The sequence below is a fragment of the Carcharhinus amblyrhynchos genome, chromosome 8 (genome assembly GCF_965287045.1).
Source record: "Carcharhinus amblyrhynchos chromosome 8, sCarAmb.v2.hapA, whole genome shotgun sequence".
NCBI lineage: Eukaryota > Metazoa > Chordata > Chondrichthyes > Carcharhiniformes > Carcharhinidae > Carcharhinus > Carcharhinus amblyrhynchos.
This window is the reverse complement of record NC_137331.1, coordinates 32,429,464-32,446,287: the sequence shown is the minus strand read 5'-3', so window position 1 is coordinate 32,446,287 and position 16,824 is coordinate 32,429,464. Positions and strand designations below refer to the sequence as shown.

General features: G+C 45.6%; 1 protein-coding gene across 1 annotated transcript; it reads right to left on the bottom strand.

The window, feature by feature from the left end:
* Positions 1-12,961: 12,961 nt before the first annotated feature.
* Positions 12,962-15,054, bottom strand: lratd2a (LRAT domain containing 2a). Its single transcript, XM_080193848.1, has one exon. It carries the CDS (start codon positions 13,841-13,843, stop codon positions 12,983-12,985), a length of 861 nt encoding a protein of 286 aa, XP_080049974.1. The 5' UTR covers positions 13,844-15,054; the 3' UTR covers positions 12,962-12,982.
* Between the last annotated feature and the right edge of the window lie 1,770 nt (positions 15,055-16,824).

Genomic DNA, 16,824 nt, shown 5'->3' with positions numbered 1-16,824 from the left:
AAGATGCTGCATCAACATATGGGCTGAAGGAATATGTATCCAGACACCCCAACTAAATATGGGATGCCCCCCATCACCCCCTCTTCCCCACCCATTAACAACAGTATTGCCCACCAGTTGCAGTAATATAATGCATGACGGGCAGTGACTGGAATGTCAGCATTGTGGGGAGCATATGTTTAATGATCTGACTGCGGCACAGTTTCGCTCTGCTGGAGATAGTTCTAGAAGCTTCCACAGCTTCTCACAAGGTGGTCATTTCACCATCATGGAATCCCCACAGTGCAGGAGGCCATTCGGTCCATTGAGCCTGTATCGACAACCATCCCACCCCAGGCCCTATGCGTGCAAATCCATATTTACCCTGCCAATCCCCCTGACATTAAGGGTTAATTGAGCGTGGCCAATCAACCTAGCCTACACATCGTTGAACTGTGGGAGGAAACCGGAACACCCGGAGGAAACCCATGCAGACATGGAGAGAATGTGCAAACTCCATACCTTTAGGCACTTAGAGCACATTATTCCTTTAATATATGGGGCAGAGTGTGACTAGGAAATCTAACGTTGGCTGTGAATGAGTGAAAAAAAAGGACATGCAAGGGGAGTTGTATGGGGGAAGAGTCTCAATGTTCTTAGAGTTGAAGCAGAGATCAACTCGATAGTCAATATCTTTTCTCAAAGGCTGAGGGGACTAAAACTAGAGGGCTTAGTTTAAGGTGAGAGGGGAGAGATACAAAAGCATCCAGAGGGGCAATTTTTTCACACAGAGGGTTGTGAATGTCTGGAACAAGCTGTCAGAGGTAGTAGTCGAGATGGGTACAACTTTGTCTTTTAAAAAGCATTTAGACAGTTACATTGGTAAGATGGCTATCAAAGGATATGGGCCAAACGTGGGCAACTGGGACAAGCTTAGAGGTTAAAAATAAAAGGGCGGCATGGACATGTTGGGCCAAAGGGCCTGTTTCCATGTTGTAAAGCACTTTGACTCTAAGCAGTTCTAGCTATGAATTCATAAAGCATTCTAAAGCACTATACAAAAAATGTAGTTCTGCACCAACTGCAGCTATATTTAAAAAAATTATGTAAACAATAATTGTTTTTGGATAAGGGAAAACCAAAGCATGGCGATTCCGAGCCACTCAATTTCCTTTGCGTAAACCGCTGACGTAAAAACAATTCTAGGTACTGTTTTCTGTGCAAAAGCTTTACCTTGAAAACAATTTAAAATTTACCCTTCAGCTTGTCTCGAAATCACTTTCTGAAAATAAATAGCAATCTCCCCACCATCAGCCTGAGAATCATTTCATTGAGTCACACTGATGTATGTCGGCAGACTTCACTGAACTGCACATGCTTGGAATGCTGCAACCTGGGTTTTGCAAACATAGCCAGGAGTGCCAGCTAACCAACTCCTGGAAGAATGTGAACTTTTACCCCAAACTTTTCTTTCATTAAAAAAGAGGTTGTGGCCTTTAAGAGGAAGATGTTAATGAAGGCACTTGTTGACACAATATACAGGAATGTACAAGAGATTCTCATTGTGCTGAAAATTCTTTTCTCTTCCCTGGGATATTTGAATTTGTTAAAGGAAAATCAACCACCTCTATTCCAACTGTGCACAGGCTACTAAATAGTAGTGAGCTTAGTAGACATGGTGACACAGTGGTTAGCGCCGCTGCCTCACAGTGACAGGTACCCAGGTTCGACTCCCAGCATGGGTCACTGTGGAAGTTATGCATTCCCCCGTGTCCGTTTCCTCCCACAGTCCAAAGATGTGTGGGTTAGAAGGATTGGCTGTGCTAGATTGCCAAGGGGACTAGCTCGGTTAAATGCATGGGGTTATGGAGATAGGGCTGGGTTAGGATTGTGGTCAGTGCAGATTCAGTGGGCCAAATGGCCTCCTTCTGTACTGTAGGGATTCTAGGATATTAATATTCTATTTTCATTTACCCCATTCATTATCAGGAATTCTAATAAATAACATTAATCTATCGAGGGTGTAATTTCTTTATATGTGTTTAATTTTACAGACCAGAATTTAAAATAAGACATTATTTTTTATTAGGATGTGGGCATCACTGGATGGGCCAGTATTTATGGCCCATCCTTTATTAAGAGGAAATCAATGGCCGACTGGTATTATCACTAGATTATCGATTGAGATACTCAGCTAATGGTCTAGAGACCCGGGTTTGAATCCCACCACGGCAGATGGTGGAATTTGAATTCAACAAAAAATATCTAGAATTAGGAATCTACTGATGAAACAATTGTCGGAAAAACCCATCTGGTTCACTAATATCCTTTTAGGGAAGGAAATTATGATATTTGATTTATTGTCACATATAAGAACATAAGAAATAGGAGCAGGAGTAGGCCATCTAGCCCTTCGAGCCTGCCCCGCCATTCAATAAGATCATGGCTGATCTGTCGTGGCTCAGTTCCACATTCCCGCCCTCTTGAAAAGTATTGTTACTTGCGCGCTATACAGACAAAACATACTGTTCATAGTGAAGGAAAGGCGAGGATGCAGAATGTAGTAAACGTAGAACAAAAGCAAAAGATAGAATTAGAAGGTATGCTGGCCAGAGCTTGCAAGAGGTTGCCCTGCTCTGACGCCATCTTGAAAAAAAATCTGATGTCCTTAACTGGTCTGGCCTACATGTGACTCCAGAGCCACTGTAAAGTGGTTGACTCCTATCGCTCTGAAATGGCTAGGCAAGCCACTCAGTTTAAAGGGTAATAAATGCTGGCTCAGCCAACGATGCCCATGTCCCATGAATAAAAAAAATTACCCTTGAGTGGTGAGCCAGATTTGGTCCAGATGAGTGGCTTGCTGGACCATTTCAGGAGGCAATTAAGAATAATAGAAAAGAATCTTAGAGTCTCTACAGTGCAGAAGGAGGCTGTTCAGCCCATCAATCTACACCATTTCTCTGACTGAATATCTTACCCATACCCTGTCCCCTGCCCTATCCCTGTAACCCCACACATTTACCATGGCTAATCTATCTATCTTACACATCTTGGGACTCAAAGGGGAAATTTAGCATAGCCAATCCAACTAATTTGCACATTTTTGGAGTGTGGGAGGAAACTGGAGCACCTGGAGAAAACCCACACAGACACGGGGAGAATGTGCAAATTTCACATAGACAGTCACCCACGGCCAGAATTGAACTCACGTCCCTGGCGCTGTGAGGCAGCAGTGTTAGCCACTGTGTCCTGTTATGGGGATAGGACCCGGGTGTGATCGTTGTCCGTGATGGGCCGAACGGTCTCTTTCTGCACTGTAGGGATTCTATGGTTGGAATTCATGTTGCCAAATGATTAACCCTGTTCTCTGGATTACTTCAACAATATCATCACTGTACTACCACATCCCTTGATATATTGCAATGGTCATGGGTTAATTCAACACACAGAAAGATAAAATATCTCCTTAAATCCAAGTTTAAACTGTCCTTCAATAAATATCCTATGACAATTTGTGTTCAAATTTGAATTGGGGCTTGGAGTATGAGGAGTTACCGTGTGAGGTTAGCGTGTCTATATTAATAGTATTTTAAAGTTGGAGTAATTCATACAATCCCTAAATGCAGAATGAGGCCATTCGGCCCATCAAGCTTGCACTGACGACAATCCAATGCAGACCCTATCTCTGTAACCCCATGTCTGTATCCTGCCAATCTCCCTGACACCAAGGGGCGAATCTTCCTGTTCCACCTGCCAAGGGAATCGTAGCAGGCGAGGGATGGACCATGGAACCTGAGGTGGGACTTTCTGGTTTTGGGGTGAGTGCAGCTGGAAAATCCTGCCCATAGGATCAATTTAGCAAAGCCAATCAACCTAATCCACACATCTTTAGAATTGTTTTATTTATAGTTCCTCCAGTTCTGTCCTCTTTCCAAATTAATCTTATTGCTATTTGCAATTTGAATATTTGTGTTACTATGCTACAATCCATCAGAATGTGTTCCACTCCAAACATAATTTACAAAGACTTTTTTTTAAAACTTAGATGTAGCTTAACTTTGATGGATTAAAAAATCTGTTTTGAAAATCAATCACTTCCAGCAAAAGTCAAAAGCTTGCAGCCCCAAACTTAACCCTTGCTTATCCAGTCTTAAGTCAGGTTGTCTTGTACATTTTGCAGTGGTTTATATCTGACTTGTTATTCCATACCTTTGCCACTGGCTACCAATAATATTCTTGGGTTGTGCATATCTATATTCAAAACATGAAGCAGACAGACAAGTGTTTATCACTTTACAAGAATGGTTATGAATATATTATCGGGAAATGGACAATAATGGTCCATTGTGATCTGACTCCTAATTCTCCCTGCTTTATCTTGACGGTTAAAGGGCACAGTTAAAATGGGCAATTTGCTACACAGACAGTTGCGAGTGGAAACCCATGTCTTTGCCACAGAAAATTGACACAAAGGTACGCTATAACTCTGCTCAACCCTCTAATTGCAATTGCGTTGCTAACCTTTTGGGGCCTCTTCACTTTATAGTTAAGTTTGGTTCTTCATGCTTCCGGAACAGCATAATGTCATTTGTATTCATTCAAATATCTGACACTGGAAGATAAAAAAAAAATTGCTTGCTTGGCCAACTTCCGCAAGGGGTAAGAGAGAAACTGCAGTGGTTGCAGCTGAAATAAAACTGGATCATACGATAAGAGGTTAGTCTCGGGCAATAATATAAAATGGGTGAGATGACAATGGCCAGGAGTTATACGTCCCACCTGATATTCAATTCCTGCTCTGTCAAAGACTGTGAGAAACTACAAAGGATCGTGAATGAAGTCCAGTCCATCACGCAAACCACCCTCCCATCCATTGACTCTGTCTACACTTCCTGCTGCTTTGGGGAAAGCAGCCAGCATTATCAAGGACCCCACACACCCTGGACATTTTCTCGTCCACCTTATTCCGTCAGGATAAAGATACAAAAGTCCGAGATCATGTACCAACTGACTCAAGAACAATTTCTTCCCTGCTGCCGTCAGACTTTTGAACAGACCTACATCGCACTAACTTGATCTTTCTCTACACCCTATCTATGACTGTAACACTACATTCTGCACTCTCTCCTTTCCTTCTCTATGAATGGTATGTTTTGTCTGTATAAGTGCATGCAAGAAACAATACTTTTCACTGTATGCTAACACACGTGACAATAATAAATCAAATCAAAAACCCCATTGGAATCAATAGAATTGAATGTTGGGGATGGAGAGGCATATTGCAAGTGTCTAAAGGAATAGCGCCCATTGTTTGCCAGAATCCACAATGGATTTATCCCCTTGCTCTATGAAAAGATGTTTTGAGGAACGTTTAGTGGTGATAGACAGGCGAACTTGTATTTATATTTATGACCACAGGGGTGGGATTTTCAAGCCAGCTGGATCTCCCCCCACTCCCATCATAGTGCGATGGGTGAGCCAAGCAAAATGCCATAGACATTGACAGGCAGAAGATCTGGCTGGTGGTCAACGGCAAGCTATCTCCGTCACCAGAAATCACGCCGCAGGGATTAGAAAAATCCCACCCCAGCTGTCTCAAAGCATTTATATGAATGAAGTATCATAGAATCATAGCATCCCTGCAGTGCAGAAGGAGGCCAGTTGGCCCACTGAGTCTGCACCGACAACAATCTCACCCAGGCTCTAATCCCATAAACCCACATATTTACCCTGCTAATCCCACTGGCACTAAGGGGCAAATTTGGGCAGCACGGTGGCACAGTGGTTAGCACTGCTGCCTCATGGCGCTAGGGACATGGATTCGCTTCCCAGCTTGGGTCACTATCTGTGTGGAGTTTGCAAGTTCTTCCTGAGTCTGCATGGGTTTCCTCTGGGTGCTCCAGTTTCCTCTTACAGTCCAAAGATGTATGGGTTAGTTGGAGTGGCTCTGCTAAATTGACATTAGTGTCAGGAGGATTAATTAGAGTAAATGCATGGAGTTATATGGATAAGACCTGGGTGGGATTGTGGTCAGTGCAGACTCGATGGGCCGAATGGCCTCGTCCTGCATTGTAGAATTCTATGAATTTAGCATGGCCAGTCAACCTAACCCACAACATCTTTGAGTGTGGAAGGAAACTGGGGCACCCAGAGGAAACCCATGGAGACACGGGGAGAATGGGCAAACTCCACACAGATGCTGCCCCGAGTACTTTATGAAGTATAGTCACTGCTGCGAGTGACTATATTTCAAACAGTGACCCAAGGCTTGACTTGAACCCAAGTCCCTGATACTGTGAAGCCACAGGATTAACCACCGTGCATTCCAATTTTTCTAACCTGTGAATCTGATTCATGAAGTTGATCGAAGGCAAAAGGTTCATACGAATGACCGTTTCAAATAATCGGAATTACAGTAAGAATTTTCCAACAGAATTATATCACGCCTCATACAGTAATGTTATGTCATCAGGAAGCTTAGGAGACAGAGTGGTATTAAGCTGATCGAGGTTGCTATTTTGCGGGAATGTAAATGTAGTATGGTGAAAAGATGGGGCTAAGATTAAACAAACATGTCTTTTTATTGAACGGGGGACTTTTTCCAATGCCGGACATTTGCCTCAAGAGCAAGGGCAGCACGGTGGTTAGCACTAATGTCTCAGTGCCAGGTTCGAATCATGGCATGGGTCACTCTCTGTCTGGAGTCTGCACGTTCTTCCTATGTCTGCATGGGTTTCCTCCGGGTGCTCCACTTTCCTCCTACAGTCTGAAAGACATGCTGGTTAAATGCATTGGCCACGCTAAATTCTCCCTCAGTGTAGCCGAACAGGTGTCGGAGTGTGGCGACCAGGGGAATTTTATAGTAACTTCACTGAGGTGTTAATGTAAACCTACTTGTGACACTAATAAATAAACATTTGAACATATTAATACATTAGAAAGTGCCAAGTCCAGATTGTAAGAAGAGCTGTAAGAGGGTTCATATAGCACAAGGATAATGTCGATACCAGCACAATCAAGAGCAGGTATAGGAGCTGACAAAGGAATCTAAATTTAGTAACTGAAATTACTACTTACAGTTGAGGCAAATGTGTTATATTGCTAGGCATGACTGATCTTTAACTTGTTCAACCTAGTTCCACAGCCATTCTTCACATCCATCTAAATATCCATTTCCTTTCTAAACATTTCCCCGATTCTTCATGTGCAACCCATTGCATGAAGACTTTTTCTTTTACTGTTGTTAGTTCAAAGTCCCTTGCTATATCCATTCCCTATCTAACCTATCAATGCCCTTTACTGCTTTAAATACTACAAACAGGCCACCATTAAACCTTGGGAATATAGCCAAACTTATCAGTCCAAAGGACGGGTGAAACAATTCCCGCTGGAATCAGGATACTTGCCCAAATGTTCACTGTGACTTGCACGGGGAATTACTGATTGACCTCACTATAGGACGTGTACCTCCCTATAGGACATGTACAATACACTCCCTGAAGATTAGTAATTACCTTATCAGGTGGAGCTTTTATACTGAGCCCCTTTATAAAGCAGGCCCCTGAGCGGGTCCATTATTGCATTGCCCCAGTTGAGATCTGTTTTTGTTCACCACAGGCTTTATTTTATGCCATAAAGCACCGTTTCTTTACAGCTGACTCCTGGGACAGGGTTTTCTGGCCGCACTCGCTCAAAAGCCTGAAAATCCAGCCCGAGGCCAATGGTTTTTTGCATGGTCAGTGTCCCGCCTGTCATGATCCCCATGGCGCACGGGATGGGAAAATTCAGCCCCTGGAGTTTTTATACTTACAAAGGATTATTTAACAAGGCAGACCCCCTCCACCCCCTTTATAGTTGTTAGAAAGTGTGAATCCCTGTTTAATTGGAGAATAATTTTAGGGAACAGACTGGATTCAATAAATGGCCCTTGCCCACTGAACACTTGAATCCTGTGATCTTGGCAGTTACTCAGTATCTGCTCAAGCCGTCTCAGGATAAACACACACTGTCTTCCTTGAATTTAACTCTATGGTGTGAAAGGCTTCCTTTCTGAAAGAGGCAGGTGTACTGAGGGCATCTTTGTTCAGTTTTGTTTTGCAAGGTATCATGCCATAATTAACACATTTAATTACATTCTTTTTGCAGGTTAATAACTTACTGTGGCTTTACAACACAAAACATCAACTGACAGACTCTGTTGTGGTTGCTGTGCTCTGAGTGACTACACTGGGCACTCCCCGTGCTAATTTGAAAAACCCTCAGAAGCAGTCCCTGCCTTAGTGGTGTTCATTTTGATGCGGCAGTGAGTGCTTTGCAGGATCTTTTATTGCACTGAGCAATTCTACGAAATCGCACCATATTCCGGACGGAATCAGAAGTATCTGTTGCCACTTTGGAGATGTAGGTCTTAAATCACGGCTGATCATGTCTTACTTGGAATCCACAACAAAAGGGAAAATGCAGCTGAGAGAGCTCCCTGCGGCAAGGTAGCCCATTAATATTTGCAATTTGCAACTGACAATATTTGCAAGGTCAATGGCAGACTGTGAATACAAACAAATTGTTGATTGTGCTGCCAGAGGCCAGGAGGAACATCAAAGTAGATGTTTTTTGATCTGGTCCTTCAATTACAGTCCAAGCTCTATGGCACTGTAAACAAAAAGCAGCTCATGTGGAGCAGACAAAAGGGGATAGGCATTACCAGTGGTCTGAGTGGCCAAACTTCTCCTGTCTATCTCTGTGCACATCCAGTAAAATGGCATGACGATCACTGGCCCATCCCGATTTCCCAGGTCAGGGGGAAGGTATACAGGCAGTGAGGGTGGTGGCTACCATAGCTCTCACCCGAGTCCAAAGGTTATGGGATCAAGCCCTGGGACCCAGACTAACATGTCAATGGAATACAGAGGGCATGCTCCATTGTTGGAAGTATGGGCTTTCCAAATAGACATTAAACTGAAGTCCTGATGGCTTCTACGTTGGACGCAAGAGATCCTGTGGCACTACATGAAGAACAGGGATGTTGGTCCTGGATGTCTTGGCCAACATTACTCCCTCAACCAACCTCATGAATTGGCCATGATCACACTGTAATGGATTGGATCTTGCTGTGTGCAAACTGAGTGCCATGTTTCCTACAATGCAAGAGTGACCATTCTCGAGTGTGTGTTTGGGTCACCTGAGGTTGTGAAAATTGCTATATAAATGAAAGTCTTTCTCCAGTCCCAAAAGTTTCCAATACACGCAATTGTTTTAAAAGTTTATCTGGTGGCTGCACAGCAACTACTTTCCAATACAATTCAAACAGGACAGATTCTCGAGCAACAAAGTGGAGAGTTATTACTGGAGAATGACTGCAGAAAGCAGTTATCTAATATGAATGCCTCCGAGAGACAGTCCTTCAACTCCCTCACAGTTGTCAACTTCTGTATCCACAGCTCATGATGGAAATTCATGACTGCATCTAAATCACAGCTAAAACCATCACGGACTATTCTAAATAAGAGATAGTTCTCATCATGCTGGCTGCATTGCTTTTTTTTAAATAATCAAAAATGTTCCTTATCCCCTCTCCTCCTGAATTCACATTCACCCTGAAGCAGCAGACACCTAATGGCTTAAATGATTTCTAATATATCCTTCAAAAGGTCATAAGGCCTTGGAGCAAAGAGGATTGAAGAAATATTTGATTGAGGTTCCACAAGGTTACGCCCAGGTTTAGATAAGATAAAATTGTTCCCATTAGCTGATGGTACAGGAACTAGGGGGCACAGATTCAAGGTTTGGTCTAGAGATTGGAAGGCAGCATTTTTGTTTTTTGGTGGCACAGTGGTTCACAATGTTCTCTCAACACCAGAGACCTGGGTTCCATTCTGGCCTTGGGTGATTGTCTGTGTGGAGTTTGCACATTCTCCCCGTGTCTGCTTGGGTTTCCTCCCACAGTCCAAACATGTGCAGGTTGGGTGGATTGGCCGTGCTAAATCTCCCCTTAGTGTCCTAAAATGTGTCGGTTAGATGGATTAGCCATGGTAATTGTGTGGGGTTATAGGGATAGGGTGGGAGAAAGGGCCGGGTACTCTCTCAGAGAATTGGGGTAGTGGGAGTGAATAAGACGCTCTTCCAGAGAGTCGGTACAGACTCAATGGGCCAAATGGTCTCCTTCTGCACAGTACAGATATAATGACTGGTCATGAAATGGAACTCGCTGCTCATGAGGGCAGTAGATTTCAATAATTTGAACTGGAAAACGGATAGGCATTCAAGGGAAGTAAACATGAGGGCTCAGAAGTTATAGCACTGGAATTGAACTATATGTAAATCCAAGTTCTTTCTTATGTATCAAGTGTATCTGATTTATTTGTGCACCTTCAGATGGGAACTAGGAGACTGAAATATACTGTCAAACTTTTTTAAAGAGATAGTGGATAGGGACTTGGAAAACCTGCCTCGCCACTCAGTGTTTACACGAATACTATACAAGGATTCTCAGATGGAAAATCATGTAATCCAACATTTTATTACATGGTTTTTCAATGAACACAAGTGCTTATTAAGACACTATTTAATACATCATCTGTGCATTGCGTTGATCTTTAGAACCTTTCAAAATTTTGATATGTTACTCACATCAACATTAAGGCAGGCAAAAAAAATCAACCCTAGTGCATAACATAATGCACAATAAATTCAAAAATATCATTACAAAAATATTTAATTCAATTTCAATAAAGATGTGCAAGGAGTGTGGGCACTCTCAAACTCTGCTTCCATGTGTTATGGCAAGGGGAACCAACAGCATCAGTACAGGATTCAAACTGAGCTTACAATTAAATCACCAGTTGCTTGCTACTTGCCCCAGCTAATCGTATGAAGCACTTCTTTCATCTTTTAATTAAATGTTGAGTGGAGGGCGTATTTGGTGAGTGAAGCATTTTAGAATTCTCCTGACTGAATCCCTTAAAACCTAGCAGGCATTGTCCAGAGCCACAACTGAGTTTACTTGACTTCCTGTGACATTCAGTTCAGTAACCCCCTATCTATTATTAAACTTTGCCCTTCAGTTTGAAGGCACTATTACGACTGAGCAATCTTCCCTTTGGAAGAGAAGTTGTTTAATTCTCAGTTAAAGTGGGGTTTTGATGGACCTGGACACCAGGGAAGGAGGCAATGAGTAACAAAAGAAGTCAAAAATTATCAATCAGGTATAAAAAAATTACCATTTTGCAAAGGGCACCAGCACTCCTGTATTGCAACAAGTCGACAGGTATATCAAACTCAGACATTTGTAGAAAAATTAATACGATGGTTATTACCAGTTTTACTTCTTTGCAATCTGCCCACTTTGACAAACTTTCCTTTCGTGTGAGGGTGGGAAGAGAAGGGCAGAATAGAAACAAAACTGGGAGCAGCTTTCCAGGGATAGCCAGGATTGAATGGGAGTCCCAGGATGGGATTATAACCTATTCACCGTGTGTCATTCCAGTCTGGTTGGATTTTAACTGTAAAGTATATATTTTCCCAGGTTGGGACGTTAACCCTCTCAGTGGGAGTTGTGCCTTGTCTCAGGTTAGAATTTTAACCTGTGTTCAGTCCAGTCCCAGGTTTTGATTTTAACCCTCTCAATAGGGATTGTGGCCAGTCCCAGGTTGCGAATTTAACCCTTTCAGTCCCAGGTTGGAATTTTAGCCTGTTCAGTCCCAGGTTCTGATTTTAATCCTCTCAGTGAGAGTTGTGCCCAATTTTAACCTTCCCAGTTTCAGGTTGGGATTTTAACCTGCTCACAGTCTATTATCCAGGCAGTTATTTTAACCCTCTCAGTCCCAGGCTGGGATTTAACCCTGTCGGTGCTGGTTGTGGCCAGTTGCAGGCTGGGACTTTAACCATCTCACTCCCAGGCAATGATTTAACCCTGTCAGTAGAAGTTTAGTCCAATCCAGGTAATGTTAACCTTGTCGCTGCTGGTTGTGGTCAGTCCTTGGCTGGGATTTAACCCTTTCAGACCCAGGCCGGGATTTAATCACATCAGTGCTGGTTGTGGCCAGTCCCAGACTGGGATTTAACTCACTCAATCCCAGGCTGGGATTTAACCCAGTCAGTGCTGGTTATGACCAGTCCCAGGCTAGTGTTTAACCCTCTCAGTCCCAAGCTGGGATTTAACCCTGTCAGTGCTGGTTATGGCCAGTCCCAGGCTAGTGTTTAACCCTCTCAGTCCCAAACTGGGATTTAACCCTGTCCATGCTGGTTGTGGTTGTTTAACCCCCTCAGTCCCAGGCTGGTGTTTAACTCACTCAGTCCCAGGCTGGTGTTTAACCCCCTCAGTCCCAGGCTGCTGTTTAACCCTCTCAGTCCCAGGCTGGGGTTTAACCCTGTCAGTGCTGGTTGTGGCCAGTCCCAGGCTGGTGTTTAACACCCTCAGTCCCAGGCTGGGTGTTTAACTCTGTCAGTGCTGGTTACGGCCAGTCCCAGGCTGGTGTTTAACCCCCTCAGTCCCAGGCTGGTGTTTAACCCTCTCAGTGCTGGTTACGGCCAGTCCCAGGCTGGTGTTTAACCCCCTCAGTCCCAGGCTGGGTGTTTAACTCTGTCAGTGCTGGTTACGGCCAGTCCCAGGCTGGTGTTTAACCCCCTCAGTCCCAGGCTGGTGTTTAACCCTCTCAGTGCTGGTTACGGCCAGTCCCAGGCTAGTGTTTAACCCCCTCAGTCCCAGGCTGGGTGTTTAACTCTGTCAGTGCTGGTTACGGCCAGTCCCAGGCTGGTGTTTAACCCCCTCAGTCCCAGGCTGCTGTTTAACCCTCTCAGTCCCAAGCTGGGGTTTAACCCTGTCAGTGCTGGTTGTGGCCAGTCTCAGGCTGGTGTTTAACCCCCTCAGTCCCACGCTGGTGTTTAACCCTCTCAGTGCTGGTTGTGGCCAGTCCCAGGCTGGTGTTTAACCCCCTCAGTCCCAGGCTGGGTGTTTAACCCTGTCAGTGCTGGTTACGGCCAGTCCCAGGCTGGGTGTTTAACCCTGTCAGTGCTGGTTCTGGCCAGTCCTCTGCTGGTCCTCCTCCTGGAGGTGTGTGGCCAGTTCCTGGAGCAGGGCGGCGCGGCCGATGCGCTCGTTGCGGCGCTTCTCCACGATCAGGTCCTCCAGGCTCTGGAAGTGGAGCGTGTGGCTGCGGCGGCCGCCCAGCTGCAGGCGGAGGCGGTACGGCTGCTTGCCGATGCGCAGCTCGCCGCCGATCTTGAACTCGCGGCGGCCGCTGCGGCACCAGGCGGCGAAGCACTCGGAGCTCCTCCAGCCCAGCTGGGCCCCCTTCAGCCCCAGCTGCTGGCGGGCGCTCTGCACCACCCGCTCGGGGGGCAGCGCCTTGTAGCGGTACCGCTGGCTGACCACTCGGCCCCTCCGGCCCTGGCTAGCCGCGCTCAGCAGGTCGCTGCGGATCTCCGCCTGGTGCAGGTGGACCACCTGCAGGTCGCCCACGTAGACCACCCAGTGCGGGTACTGGCTGCCCCCCACAAACTCCAGCAGGTCCCCGGGTCGGCACTTGTCCAGCAGGCTGTCCGGGGGCAGGGGGCTCAGCTCCCCGCCCTGCCTGCCCTTCCTCTTCTCGAAGATGCACTCGTCCCTGTAGTAGACCGAGCACTCCACCTCGTCCAGGGGGTCGTAGGGGACCCTCTCCCCTTCCCCCTCCTCCTCGTCCTCCTCCTTCTCCCCCTCCTCCTCCAGCTTGCCCCCTCCTCCAGCCTCCTCCAGCTCGTCCTCGTCCACCGAGAAGATGTAGGAGACCCCGATGCGGGGTCCCGGCTCCTCCAGCTCGCCCCCAGCCGGCTCGGCGGTGGGCACCTCGGCGTAGCTGAGATGGGTCAACCTCTCCACCTGGTTCCCCATCCTCTCCCGGGAAGCCACAGAGTGAAAGCACACACACACACACAAACAAAACCCAACCAGGGACAAAGTGGGGAGGGGGGGGGGATCTCTCTCTCGCTACTTGCCCCAGCAGCAGCCCAGAGTCAGAGAGAAAGTCAGAGGCTCCAACACAAGGGTTCTTCCAGCACACTCACATCCATCAGGCCTGGAGGACAGAGCAGCAAAGTTAGAAAGAGTCCCTCAGGGAAGGGGCCCTCTCTCCACCTCCGATCTGTAATTCCTTTCTTTTAAAAATGGATCTTAATTGTCCAACTCTAGACTTTAATTCCTTCCTTTAAGTATTGGGTCTTAATTGTCTTTGCAACTCCAATCTGTAATTCCTTTTTAAAAATGGATTTCAATTGTCTTTCCAACTCCAGACTTTAATTCCTTTCCTTTAAGAATCGGAATTGTAATTCTCTCCAACTCCAGACTTTAAATTCCTCCTTTTAATTGGAATTTGATTTGTGTCTCCAGCTCTGTAATCCTTCCTTTAAAGAACAGGATCTTTTAATCATCTCTCTCTCTCTCCAGAACTGGATTTTTAATTCTCTCTCTGCAGCTCCAGACTGTAGTTCCTTCCTGGTTGTTCAGAATTGGAATTTGAATTCTCTCTCTCTCTCTCCAGCTCCGGACTGTAAATCCTCCCTGGTTGTTTCAGGATGGGGCTTTTCACCAGCTCTGCCTGCTGTTCCAGCGCCTCCCAGGTGTTTGTTGCTCGGCCGCCTCCCCGGTTGCAAACAGGCTCTCAGGTACGAGTGGGAGAGGAAGAGAGGCTCTGCCGTCCCTCCCCGTGCTTTTTTTCTCTTGCTGTTCCTCCCTCTCCTCCGCCAGACACTTGTCGATTCTCAGCGGGGTTTCAGCTGGACGGCGGGAGTCGCCCCCTCCAGAGCTATTGCTGTCTGGGCTGAAGATGTGGCTGGTTTGCATGGATCCGAGCTTCCCTCTCTCCTTTCTCTTTCCCTTCCCCTCTCTCTCTCTTTCCCTCCCTCTCTGAAACGTCAAGGTAAGTGAGTTGGCGGAAAGGGACGGATATGTCGGGTCAGAAAGGGCAGCAAAAAAAAAGTTTTTTGAGTTGCTTATCCCCACCCAGGGGCTGGGGTCAATCTGTCACTCAGCCAATGTGTGTGTGTCCCAGTTTGGACAAACTATATTACTTGCTCAGCTCTGGGGAGAGGGCAGGGACACACACACACACACACACACACACATGAATGTTTGCTATTCTGAAAGAGGAGACGGGAGTGGCTTTGCTGAATGTGCACCTTGTAAAATGAAACTGCCTGTGTCAGTTAACCTGCCGTTTCAGCTCTGCGATGTCTGAGTGTTTGAATGCCTTTGTGTGTGTGTATTTTTTATTGTCTTTTCAACTATTATTTCTTGAGAGGACAATCGAGCCCTCCGCTGAGGGTACTGTTGGAATATGAGCAGTTTAAGACTGTGCCAGGGAACTATTTTAGGGTGTGGGAAGTCTTTTGGATACCTGGATTGCTCTACTTCAAACATAGAGGAGCCTATTGTGAATGGGCACAACTCCACCTTGTTTCAAAATGAAACCTCGGTGTAATCAATTAACATCCAAAATGATTCAAAGTTGATGTACAGTTTTATATTACTTGTAGAATCCTCCAGTGCAGAAAAAGGCTATTCAGTCCATTGAGCCTGCACCCACAGCAATCCCACCCAAGCTGGTTTACTCCCACAGATCAAAAGATGTGCTGGTTAGGTGCATTGGCCATGCTAAATTCTCCCTCAGTGTATCCAAACAGGCGCCACAGATTTTCACTAGGGGATTTTCACAGTAACTTCATTGCAGTGTTAATGTAAGCCTACTCATGACAGTAATAAATAAACATAAACTCAACTTTCGGGCAATTTAGCATGGCCAATCAACCTAACCCGCACGTCTTTGGAGTGTGGGACGAGCTTGGAGCATCAGGAGGAAACCTACACAGACACGGGGAGAATGTGTAAACTCCACACAAACAGTCATTCGAGGCTGGAATTGAACCCTGACCCTAGCGCAGTGAGGCAGCAGTGCTAACCACTGTGCCAATGCAGCATTTTTAAGATCGTATATGATAAGCAGTGCAGCACTTCTTAAGATCGTATATGATAAAATTCAAATAGCTCATTAACAACAAACTACTTTGAAAGAAAGATCTTGCATTCATGTTGCAGCCTCGGGGCCTTCCAAGGAGTTTGGCTACAAGGAGTGAACTACAGTCACTGTTGTAGGAAGTTAGACAGCTAGTATGGGCACTGCAAGGTTCCCCAAACAGCAATTTAAAAGAAATATTTTCCAGGCTGTGAGCGTCGCTGGCAAGGTCACCAATTGTTGCCCATCCCTAACTGGCCTTGAACTGAGTGGTTTGCTAGGCGTGACCTAATGAAGCATCAGCCACATATCTGTGGGCCTGTATTCATGTGTAGATCTGGCCAGCCCAGCTACAAATAAGAACATAAGAAATAGGAGGAGTAGGCCATCTAGCCCTTCGAGCCTGCCCCGTCATTCAATAAGATCATGGCTGATCTGAAGTGGATCAGTTCCACTTTCCCGCTTTGTCCCCATAGCCCTTAATTCCCTTGTCTATCAGAAACCTATCTACCCTGGTGATTTCTATCCCAGGGCACTAGTGAACTAATAGAGAAGCTGCAGCACAGAAGGTTTCGGGGTCCTTGTGCATAAATCACACAAAACAAGCATGCAAGTTCACAAGTAATAGGGAAGACAAGTGGAATGTTTGCCTTTATTTCAAAGGGAATAGAGTATGAAAATAGGGGAGTCTTGCTAAAACTATACAAGGCACTAGTTAGACAGGAATACAGTTATGGTCCCCTTATCTAAGGAAAGATATACTGGCATTGTTTTGTTTATTTATTAGTTTCACAAATTGGCTTACAGTAACACTGCAGCAAAGTTAGTGAAAATCCCCTAATTGCCACACTCCGGCACCTGTTTG